General features: G+C 55.1%; 1 protein-coding gene across 2 annotated transcripts; it reads right to left on the bottom strand.

Annotated features, from left to right (window-relative positions):
• Window positions 1-5484: 5484 nt before the first annotated feature.
• Window positions 5485-11520, bottom strand: GUCA1ANB (GUCA1A neighbor). Of its 2 annotated transcripts, none has more exons than XM_043591398.1 (2): window positions 11416-11520; window positions 5485-5848 (listed from the first exon to the last, which is right to left on the bottom strand). In XM_043591398.1, exons 1-2 carry the CDS (start codon window positions 11422-11424, stop codon window positions 5519-5521), a joined length of 339 nt encoding a protein of 112 aa, XP_043447333.1. In that variant the 5' UTR covers window positions 11425-11520; the 3' UTR covers window positions 5485-5518. The 2 variants fall into 2 exon arrangements, with proteins under 2 accessions (XP_043447333.1, XP_043447332.1); XM_043591397.1 differs by lacking the exon at window positions 11416-11520 and adding an exon at window positions 6570-6676.
• Window positions 11521-11738: the final 218 nt, after the last annotated feature.

The following is an 11738-nucleotide window of genomic DNA, read 5'->3' as shown; positions in this document are numbered from 1 at the left end:
CTCAGTGTGGCTGCTTATTTCATCAAGCCAGCAAGGAGAATCTCTCTCCAATCTGCTAAAATGGAAGCTTATATTGTGTAACTAACCAAGGAAATGCCATCCTGTTACCTTTGCCACACTCCGTGGGTTAGTGGTGAGTCACAGATCTCAGCCACGCTCAGAGGAGGATTGTGCCAAGGCGGGTACAGCAGGAGGTGGAAGTCATAGGGGTCACCACATCTAGGACAATGCTCACCGTTCTTTATTATTATTATTATTATTAAACATTTATTTATTTTTGAGAGACAGAGCAAGAGTAGAGGAGGGGCAGAGAGAGGGAGACACAGAATCGGAAGCAGACTCCAGGCTCCGAGCTGTCAGCACAGAGCCCCACGCGGGGCTCTCACTTACGGGACTCGATCTCACGAACTGCGAGATCATGACCTAAGCTGAAGTCGGACACTTAACTGACTGAGCCACCCAGACGCCCCAACAATGCTCACACTTCTATTATAACATACATGAGGTTCATTGGTTTCTCAAATTATACGCAGCTGTTTATTGTCAGCCTCTCGTCAGGAACTCGGGGTGGAGGCCTCTGTGTTATTCATCTCGCGCACCCTCCCAGCACCTAGTGCCAAAGATTCCACATGGTCATGTGCTGGTTATCCCGTTGGCGCCCTCCTCACCCATTCTCCACCTTCCTCTGTGTGCTCTGAGCGCCAGAAGGCTGACCCCTGTGGACTGGATCACTCGGGCTCCCTGGGGCCTCTGGCTTCTGGCAGTTCATCCCCTGGGAAGCAGTGGAAGGAGACTGGCTGGTAGGAAGACAGAAGAGCCTGGGCGTTTGCTCCCCACCCTCCCTGCTGGGTCATAGTTTGGGCCCTGATTCCTTCTACCCTCAGCCACAGATCCCACGAAAGCCCTCTCTCAGCTGCGGTGACAAAGCCGCCTCCCTGTACCTCTCAGGCTTAGAAGTAGGAAGGGCTTGCCTCTGTGGCCACTCTGGCCATGTCACCAGCCCTCAACTGTGCCCACTTCTCTGTAAACATGCTCCTCAGTACCTTTGTGAAGGTAACGCTTGACTGACGGACTTGAGCCCAATAAAACACTGAGTGAGTGCGGGGCGCCTGGGTGACCCAGTCTGTTAAGCGTCTGACTTCGGCTCAGGTCATGATCTCACGGTTCGTGGGTTAGAGCCCCACATCAGGCTCTGTGCTGACAGCTCGGAACCCAGAACCTGCTTCGGATTCTGTGTCTCCCTCTCTTTCTGCCCCTCCCCAACTTGTGCGCTCTCTCGCTCTCTGTCAAAAATAAAAACATTTAAAAAATTAAAAAATAAATAAAACACTGAGTGAGTGAATGCGTGCATGCATGACCGAAGGAAGAATTCAGTAAGGCTAGAGTAGGGTGGAGCTGTCATCCAATGTCTACTGTGTTCAAGGCAGCACGCTAAGCTTGTGGAATCGGCTTACAATAGCCCTGTGGGGTGGTATTATTTCCACGTGACACGAGAGGAAGTGGGGACAGAAAAGTCATTGTGAGGTCCACAGAAATTCAAAGTGGTGGTACCAGAGTTTTCTACCTCATCACCAGGCTTTTGGCTTAAGCCTTTAAATCTCGAGGGTCCAGCTGGAGGGTCCCTAGAGCCCCTACTCCAGCATCTTCCCTGTGGCCCTTCTGCCTGGAAAATTCCAGCGACGGTGAGCTCAATCCCTTTGGAGGTAGCCCAGACCCAGGATGGGAATGGAACCCCCCAGCCTCCCAATCCCAGAGCCCAGCTTCTCCCTCTTCCATGGCCTCTCTCAGTCCTGCTCTCCATTCTTCTCCCAGACATGGATGGCCAAGTCAGAGAGGGTTGGGATCCACACCAAGAAAGGTATGGAGGAAGCGGGTGGACAGCTCGTGTGGTGGGACACATCAGAGAGAGGCCGTGTGGCTTCCCCAGGCTGCTCTGTTTGTAGGAATCCCTCCTGGGATAGATCGCCATATACCAGCGTGAGAGGATCTACCTGGCTGAACAGTACCGAGGAGAGGGAGCCTGTGGGGCAGGTGTGCAGAGGTAGAAGCTAGGCTGGGAAGAGATGCAAGGGGCAGCAATCCCAGGCCCGACTGGTTCCCCTCCAGCGCTGCCCGACCCCCGCTCTCCACCTCCGCAGAAACAGAACAGAGCTCTGAGTGCCAGGTCTTTGCCTCCTGGGACTATCCCACCCACAACGATGCGGGACTTGGACCAGCTTCTTTAAAGGTTCCTGGAAGCTTCCATCAAGGCTGCTCTACCAAGGTGAACCTCAAGGGGGAGACCATTCTCCAAGGGAGAGGAGAAGGTGTCAGTTGGGGGAGTGAAAATGCCGGGCCCCCACCCCCACCTCCATCCCTCCCCCCAAGGTTCTCAGGTCTGGGAGGGCAGAGATGGTTGCAGCCTAGGGACCCAGTCTTCGGATGTTCAGCAAGGGTCTGTTGGATGATTGGACATGGAACTTTTAGTTACACATACACTGAAAAATTTATCTCTGCTTTTCAAAATCCAGCTAAAATGGCAATAACATTTTTTATTTTTATTTTTATTTTTTAGTGTTTATTTTTGAGAGTGAAAAACAGAGTGTGAGTAGGGGAGGGGCAGAGAGAGAGGGAGACACAGAATCCGAAGCAGGCTCCGGGCTCTAAGCCATCAGCACAGAGCCCGCCGCGGGGCTCGAACCCGCGGACCGTGAGATCATGACCTGAGCCAAAGTCAAGACACTTAACCAACTGAGCTACCCAGGCGCCCCACAATAACATTTTTTAAGCCCACCAGTCCACAGAGACAAAGAGAAAGAAGGAAATAGGTGAGAGGTTCTAATAAAATTTTGGACAACAGAGGGCAGATGGACGACTGTAACTGTCTCAGCGCAGGAAGTGGAAACCCAAACACTCTGAAAGAGGAGGGTGTGGAGGATGGTACAGACGTGATGCCTGTGCCTGCCACAGAACTGTGGAGGCTCAGACATGGGGCAGAAGGTGCCCTACAGAGTGGGGTGCAGGACAGGGGGCAGAAATAGGACGGGTGGAAAGCCTGTGTAAGGAGCCACGCGCTCCCCCGATGCCCTACCACACCTATCTCCTGCCCCTGGCTGGAGGTTATTCTGGACATTTGGACTGGAGGGCCTCGGGGAGAGAGAAGGGTCATTCTAGAAGCCGAGAGTGAAGGGAAAGTCTGCAAAGGAAGAGACACCCCCAGCTCTTTCCCATGCTGGCTCCTCAAACACTGACGATCAGGTACAGATGCCAAATGGCCGACCTCCAGCCCAGGATCGCCAGGCAATTGAGGAAAGCCTCTGACTTTATTTTATTTTTTAAAGTTTATTTAGGTGCACCTGGGTGACTCCGTCAGTTAAGTGTCTGACTCTTCATTTTGGCTCAGGTCATGATCGCACGTGTTCATGAGTTTGAGCCCCGCGTGGGGCTCTGCGGTGACAGCATGGACCCTTCTTGGAATTCCTCTCTCTCTCTGTCTCTCTGCCCCTCCCCTGCTCTCTCTCTCAAAATAAATAAAATTTTTTATTAATAAAAAAATTAATTAAAAAAAGAATATATTCTGACTATATATATAATATATATAATTTAAATAATATATATAATATATTTTGATATTTTTTTTAATTTTTTTTCAACGTTTTTTATTTATTTTGGGACAGAGAGAGACAGAGCATGAACGGGGGAGGGGCAGAGAGAGAGGGAGACACAGAATCGGAAACAGGCTCCAGGCTCTGAGCCATCAGCCCAGAGCCTGACGCGGGGCTCGAACTCACGGACCGCGAGATCGTGACCTGGCTGAAGTCGGACGCTTAACCGACTGCGCCACCCAGGCGCCCCTATTTTGATATTTTTTAATTAATTTTTTTATTAATAAAAAAATTTATTTATTTATTTTGAGAGAGAGAGCAGGGGAGGGGCAGAGAGAGAGAGAGAGAAAATTCCAATCAGGGTCCATGCTGTCAGTACAGAGCCCCACGCGGGGCTCAAACTCATGAACACGTGAGATCATGACCTGAGCCGAAGTCAAGAATCAGATGCTCAACCGACGGAGCCACCCAGGTGCCCCCAAAACCTCTGGCTTTTGGGTTTTTTTTTTTAATTTTTTTTTTTTTTTACATTTATTTATTTTTGAGAGACAGAGAGGGACAGTGTGAACAGGGGAGGGGCAGAGAGAGAGGGAGACACAGAGTCCGAAGCAGGCTCCAGGCTCTGAGCTGTCAGCACAGAGCCCATGTGGGGCTCGAACCCATGAACCATGAGATCATGACCTGAGCTGAAGTCGGATACTTAATCGGCTGAGCCACCCAGGTGCCCCGCCTCTGGCTTTTGAAAGAGAGCCTCCAACAACAACAAACAGAAAAACCTAGACTCTATCTTGTGACACAACCTTTAGGAGGGCTCATGTCCCTCCTCCCTACTCACCATCTTCTTTTCAGAGAAAGGCGTCCGAGGAAGCCTGGCCAGTGCACTGGCTGCTTGTCTGGGTCTCCAGACATCCTGTCCCTCCATCCCAAGCCAACCCCAGACTCTTAGGCTCCAAAAGTATGCTCCACTGAATACCCCACCCCAGCTAGAATGAGCTGTGAGTCCTAGAAATGGAACCAGCTGGATCCACCTAGTGGTGTGATGGCAGATATTTAACAACGAGCTCTCTGGAAAGAAGAAACCCCAGATGATGGGCGTTTGCTGGTTTCAGTGGTTACTAACACGAAGTCACTGGCTGTGGCGTTGGGAGGAGATGCCCACAGTCGGATCCCTCGGGACCGTCTGAGCTGGCCCCGGCATAGCGCCGGATCTGCCCCTAGGTGGCGGCGACCGGGGACTCAGGCCACTGCTTTGGGTCAAGTGCCCTCTGCCTTCATCACCCGTCTTCATGAAACACGGCCCGTGAGCCTGACTAACCCGAGTCAGCTCTTCTGGACCAGAGGAGAGACGAGATGGGAAATCCTTCCCGCCACCAACAAACGACAAGTCAGAAGAGACAGGTGGATGTGAAGCTAGGGCTGGAGAGGAGGCCCCCCAGAGACTGCGTTGCCCCCTGTGCTGCTTCCCATTTTCCAGGGGTTGCTCCAACCCAGGCCACCGCCAGCTGACTTCTCTCTTTCTTGACTTTGGCAGGCTTGCCAAGCTTGGTCTATGGGGACAGTGTGACCAGCATGGGCTTTGCTTGGGACTGAGGCCCTAGAGGGGGCTTGAGGTCACTCCTGGAGGTGGGGGTGGGTGGGGGAGGGGACTGAGAATCAAGTGCTTCTAAGTCTTTGGGCATCTCTGGACGTGACCTGCCGTACGACACCCCTGTGGCCTCAGTTTACCCACCCACAGCCACCCATTCAGATGGCAAGGAAAGGAAGGACAAACTTTAATTGCTGCCGAGAACAGAGACCTCCCTTTGCCACTGGGCGCAGCACAGCTGTCTCAGACCGGGCATGGTCTGCTCCTCCTGGAGCAAGTGCCCCTCCCCTCCTGGACCCAGGATTGTGGCGGGGGAGGGTGCAGGTGGTGTCTCCAAACCGGGAGGGGCCTAGGAGCGCCACAAGACCAGGTTGGCAGGAGGCACGTCAAAGCATTTGCGGGTGTGGTCCATGTCCCTCTGGTACAGGTAGCCACAGGTAGGCTTCTGCCGGGTGTAGAAGGGGTTCAGGGAGTTGGAGTACTGGGAGGTGTAGAACTTGAACCTAAGCTTGTCCAGGCTCTGCCCCTTCGGGTCTACCACCACCGGCACGTAGGCCGCCGCCAGGGTCTGCTCGCGGTCCCGCTTCCACGACTGGGACAGGGGAGGGCGTGGAAACTTCAGCTTTTTGCCCGATGGTGTCTTCGGCTCCTGGCTGGGTGCTGAGGGTTTCTTTGAGTCCTGTGGGGATGGAAAGCAGGCCAGCGCTGAGGCATCAGACACCGGGGCTTCCACGGCTAAGCCCGAGGGTGGGAGCGGGGAAGGGGCCAGCAGCCGTCAGAAGCTTCCGGAGCCACCCCCAAGACAGCTCTGCTGGCCGTGGAGACAGACACCTCCAGGTAGGGGGCGGCCTTCGGGGCCCCTGACCTGACTCGTGCTGATGCAGACCTCAGCCTGCTTCCCAGAGGCCTCTGCCAGCTCAGAGGCTAAGAGCCAGGCTCATCTTCAACCTGCCCCCCCCCCCCATCTCCCCCACGTCCAGCTGTCTGTCTGTCCCTGTCCTCCAAGTCACTCCCATCTGGCCCTCCTCTGCCGCTGTCCCGCCAGGCCTCCCTCCTCTCTCCTGAAGGGTTACTCAGCTTTCCACCAAGCCCTCCTGTCCTCCTGCCTCCCAGCCTGTGCTCTGTTGCTCTCTACTGCCTAGACAAGACATCTCAAGGCCCCTAGCCTGGAAAGCAAGAACTCTGAGGACGGGGCTCCCCTCGCCCTGTGCTCTAGCCGGACCTTCCGCCCATCACCCCTGCTGGCAACGTGTCCTTCCAGGCCTCCTTGCCTTTGTTCGGGGCAGATCCCCCAGCCCGGCATGCCCTCCCTCCCTCCCTCCCTCCCATCCATCCATCAGGGAGATTCTCTTTCCCTTTTGGCCCCGAGCACCTTCAGGGCCGTGCTCTCTCAACCTTACCCTTGACATAATGGCCTCCAAAATCCTATTCCTTGTTTTCCTCCAGACCAAGGTATTCAGTGCGCGCTCAATAAAGGCTGGTTCAATTGAACGGGGTTCTAGTAAGGGGTGTTCTCCTTCCAACCAGCCGGCCCATTCTATTTTAGAACACCTCTCATTGTTACAAAGTGACAATGCCAGCTTTTCATAATCGCCATTCTTGGCTGACTGGGCATGGAGGTCTACCCCTCGAGGAGGCCCCCAGTGCCACAAGGATCCCACTGTAGGGACATTTGTTTACCCCCTGGACTGAATTATTTTGTTCACCTTTGACCCCCACACCGTCTCCCAGGTACCAGATGTTCATTTTACTAGGGGCCTTCACAGTCACAACAGCACAGCACAAAGGACCGATGCCTCGGTGCCAGGCTGGCTCTGTCCCGCTCCTCCAGGCGACAGCTGGGAGGGGAACCCACTTCGGCTCGGCCCAGCCTCGCGGTCCTCCCGGCCACCCCGGGGAACCGGAACTGGGAAGGAGCCCTCGCTACAGAGCTCCTGGAAGTTGAACCCCTGCCATCTTACAGAAGAAATCCCTGGTACCCAAGAGAGAATGTGCGTTCTTTCCTTCTGCATGTAATTTACAAACGCCTTGCCCAACTCAAACCTGCCCAGGGCTTTCTTCCCAAGCCGCCTTTGCTGCCGTAGGTTCCTACCCAGAAATGTGTGTGCCCTCAGCTGTGTGTTTCAAAATTCTTCCTCTCCTTCCAAGCCAGCAGCCCTCTTGACACCTCCTCCAGGAAGCCTCTGGTGCTGCAGCCCCCACCCCTGTTTCACCCTCCTCTGGGCCTTCAGGCATTCCTCTTGGGATGTGGTCCTTTGCGAGGCTGGGACTGGGGGGAGGCAAGTGCACATTTTAAGGAGGTGCGCCGAACCCCTTTTTACATCTTGCTGCCCTGGGTGCTGTGCTCGCCTCATGCCAACCCCAAATCCTGGTCCTTCCGGGCTCCTGCTAATGGTTCAACAGCCTGTAAAACGCTCCCAGTGTTCAGGACCACATCCTAGTCCCCTTTGTGCCCCTGGGGCTTCACCCAGTGCTGGCACACAACCAAGCTGGAGAACAGCGTGGAACGGCCTTCCCAGAGCCCTTGAGGCCTGGCCGTGGGGTTAGGAGCGGGGGGACCACACAAGAAATGAGCTATGATGGCGGTAATCAGTGATCGTTCTTCACCATGGGCTCCCAGCACAGCACCAAACTCTTTACATGGGTTATCTCTTCTAATCCTCGCATTACCCTTTAAGGAAGGTATCGCCATGCGTCCTATTTATAGTTGAGAAAGCTGTAGTAAGGATGTCCGTCACAAGTTTAGGGTCAGGCGGCTGGTGAGGAGCCAGGCTGGGACTGAACTCAGGCCTGGCTGACCCCAGAGTCCACACCCTATACTCCATGACTCCATCCTGTGTCCACCGCCCTGGGAGGACAGGGGCTGCCAGTCTACTTTTGCCCTCGTGCGGTCAGCTTGCTAAGCTCCTGATGGGGGTTCTGGGCAGCAGGAGAGCAGCCGAAGAGAGGGGCAGCCGGATCTCCCAGTTTGGCTGGAACGCTGCGGGGCCTTGAACGCTGGAGTCTGAAGTTACCATCTCCTAGCACAGCTGAGGATATGACATTATTTGCTTCACTGGTTCACTCGTTCATTCAAAATGATTCCTCTTATACGCCAGGCTCTGAGTGTGCAGGTAACAGACACCACAACGTAAACTTGTACAAATCGGAGCTTCCTGCCCTCAGCGCCACGGACACTGTGGGCTGATAATTCTTTCCTTTTATTAAAAATGTTTAATGTTTATTTGTGAGAGAGGGAGACCCAGCACCTAAAACAGGCTGCAGGCTGCGAGCTGTCAGCACAGAGCCGGACGCGGGGCTGGAACTCACGAACCGTGAGCTCATGACCTGAGCCGAGGTCAGCCGCTTAACTGACTGAGCCACCTGGCGCCCCCGATGATTCTTTGTTGTGGGGCAGTCCTGGACATTGCAGGATGTTTAGCATATTAAGTATGATTCTGAGGATGTGGGGTTCCGGTCCTCTCGACACTGAAGAAGGGCTCAGCCCGTGGCCACGGATCTGGAGATGAGGGAACCATAGCGCATCCCCCCACCCCACACCCCGCCTCAGTCTCGGCCATCCGGACCCCACACCTCAGGCTTGCGAGGCTGGTGTCAAGAGTGACAGAGGCACGTGCTTTCAGAATGGCTGGGGGGTCTGACCAGAGACCCGCAGAGGCAAGGGCAATAATGTTGCTCATGGGACCGAGAATCTCCCCAGCTCCAGGCACTAGCCGCTCAGCTCTGCAAAAGCTCCTAAGAGCCATTTGAGGTGTTACTCCCATGTCTCAAATGTGGAAGATGAGGCTTGGAGGCATCGAAGCACGTTTAAGTTCACATCGAAGCACGAAGACACCCCCCCCCCCCCAGAATTCCCGCAGCTCCAGACTAGTTAGTGGGGGAACCAGGATTTGAACACTCCCCTCTCTCTCTGCCCCAGCCCAGGCCCTGACTTGGGCCCTCCTGGGTCTACCTGCCAGCTATGCCCCAGTGGCTGCTACAGCAACATTTGGGGCCTTGGGGTGAGGGGGACCCAGGCCTTGAGCACATCTAGGGATGAGGCCCTCACAGAAACTAGGGCAGAGGGACCATCCCAGGGAGGAGGAAGAAGGGGAAAGGGAGGAGGAAGAGAAGATTCTGAGCAAGGAGGAGGAAGAGGGGGAGGAGGAGGAAGCCCAGGCAGCACAGTTTTGCCCTGCCCCTTCCGAGGGCCCAGCCAGGCTCCAGGTGACTAACCCCAGAGGGCTGAGAACACCCCATCGCCTGCCCAGGGCCCAGCACAGCCAGCTCTGGGGGGGAGGGTGGGGCCCGAATGCATACTTTCCAGGTTAACGTCTGCTTTCATTTAACCGGCTCCTCCTCCCAGTCCTCCTATCAAGTGCAGGGGGTTGGGGGGCCGTGAACATTTGGCGATGCCTGAGGCATTTTTGGCTGTGGCAATGGGGATGCTACTGGCCTCCAGCGGGGAGTAGCATCCCCACTGTCACAGCCAAAAGTGGGTAGAGGCCAGGGATGCTGCTGACCATCCTACAGAGCCAGGACTGCCCCACAATAGAGAATTAGCAGCACACGATGTCATCAGTGTCAAGGCGGAGATGCCTGCTTTAGAGCTTCGGGGAAGACCCCTAACTCCTTCCCTGCTTCCTGCCAGCCTTCACTTAAGCCTCCGGGTCCACGGAGCAAAGAAGCCTAGAGGGCAAGTAGAGGGTCTCCCCAGCCCCTTCCCTCCCTTCCGAATCCCACTACCCTATTTCTCCTTGGGGTTCCAGCTGGAGCCAAAAGAAGGATCCCGAATAGACCTCTCCCTCTATGACCCCTCCACCCGCACCCCCAGGCATAGGGTCTGTCCTTGCTGCCAGGGCCTGGAAAGGGGATGGGGGTGACTCGAGAGCGGGGCTTTCCGAGGAGGGCAAGAATATCTCATCTGTGGTAGTGCTGCGGGTCTGGGAAGACACTGTCGCCTGGAACACTTCAGGCCTATCGCGGGCCATCCGCGCCTCACTCTCTGGCGGGGAGGGGAGGCCTCGGGCCCTGTTGAAATGCAAACAGCATCAGGTGAGGCCCTTAAGCCTCCCAGGGCACCCGGTAGCAGGGAATGTGCCCGGGCTTTGGAGTGTGAAGGCCTGAGCTCAGGGCCTCACTCTGCCCTACAGGTCAGGCAACCTTGGGCAAGTCTCGGAACCTCTTTGAGCTTTGGTGGCCTCGCCTGCAAAATGAGGATAATAAGGCCATCTGCTTCACCAGCGTGTCGTGGGGGTGCGATGAGTGTGGGAACTTTCAGGGCACAATACAAATAGTAATTATTATCAGCCTCATCCGGCAGTTCCCTGCAGGTTTCGAACAAGCTCATCTGAACCTTTATGAGAGCCTGTTGGTGTGTGGTGTGTGGTGTGCGGTGGGGCAGAGGGGCCAGGGAGGGAGCAGATGAGGAGGCTGAGAGAGCTTGGCCTTAGCTCCCTCATGAGGCTGTGTAGCCTGGGGGCTTGGAGTTCAAATCCCAGCTCCACCGCTCACACCAAGTGCCTGAGCTTTCAGTATTTTATAACACTCTGGACCTCCGTTTTCCCACCTCTCAAGGGGGAACACCTAAAGAACCTATCTCGTAGGGACGGGGCGCCTGGGTGGCTCAGTTGGTTGAGCGTCTGACTCTTGGTTTGGGCTCAGGTCGCGATCTCATGGTTTGTGAGTTCAAGCCCCACGTCGGGCTCTCTGCTGCACAGAGCCTGCTTGGGATTCTGACCCTCTCTCTCTCTCTCTCTCTGCCCCTCCCCTGCTCTCTCTTTCTCTCTCCCTCTCAAAAATCAATAAATAAACATTAAAAAACAAAAGTCTTGCCATGTGAAACACTGTTCTAAATTCTTAAAAAAAAAAATAGAATCTATCTCATAGGATTACCACGAGAATTTAATGAGACATTCTACATAAACTGCCTACGCCTCTTGAGCACTCAGGAAGCTTCAGCTGTCACTGTTACTTGTCACAAGTTTGCCTAGGAGACTGGGAAGTGCAGGCTAGCAGCCCAGGAAATGACTCTGGGAAGTGAAGGGGCAGAGGAACGGGAGGAGAGGAATGGTGGCCTGCTTCCTGCTCCCTCCCCCGGGGGACAGCAGGGGCTCCACAGCAGCACTGGTCCCTAAGCCTTTTGTAAGAGGGCCCCAGCTCCCAGCCATGCAGGTGGGCCAGGCTGGGGCCTTCATACTCTCTCCTGTCAATCAGACTTCCTGTGACCTTGGGCTGCCTTGATGCAGCCCTGTAAGGTCATCCCACCTGGGACATCCTTGACCAGGGCCTTTCTTGTTGGTGAGATGGAACTTCTGGTGGTCAGGGGCTCCGGAGCTCCCGGGGACTCTTGGGAGGTACTGGGAGTGCCCAGGTGGGGAGAATTTGCGTGGGCTGGGGCATTGTGACACCCCTTTGACAGCACAGTTCCTTCTGTCTTCCTAAGGAGACACAAGGGCAGGGCTGGGGGCTGAAGTCTCAAGGCCTGGAAGGGTCTTTAAACTTTGGCACTGACCCTGTCTGCAGTTCCCTCTTCCCACAATCTCCCAGGGCCTGTGAACTGTGGGTGATGCGGTGAGTAGAGAGAGGAG

This window comes from Prionailurus bengalensis, chromosome B2, assembly GCF_016509475.1.
Source record: "Prionailurus bengalensis isolate Pbe53 chromosome B2, Fcat_Pben_1.1_paternal_pri, whole genome shotgun sequence".
In the NCBI taxonomy this organism is placed as follows: Eukaryota; Metazoa; Chordata; class Mammalia; order Carnivora; family Felidae; genus Prionailurus; species Prionailurus bengalensis.
The sequence above is the reverse complement of the archived record's forward strand: the minus strand, read 5'-3'. Positions and strand labels throughout refer to the sequence as shown.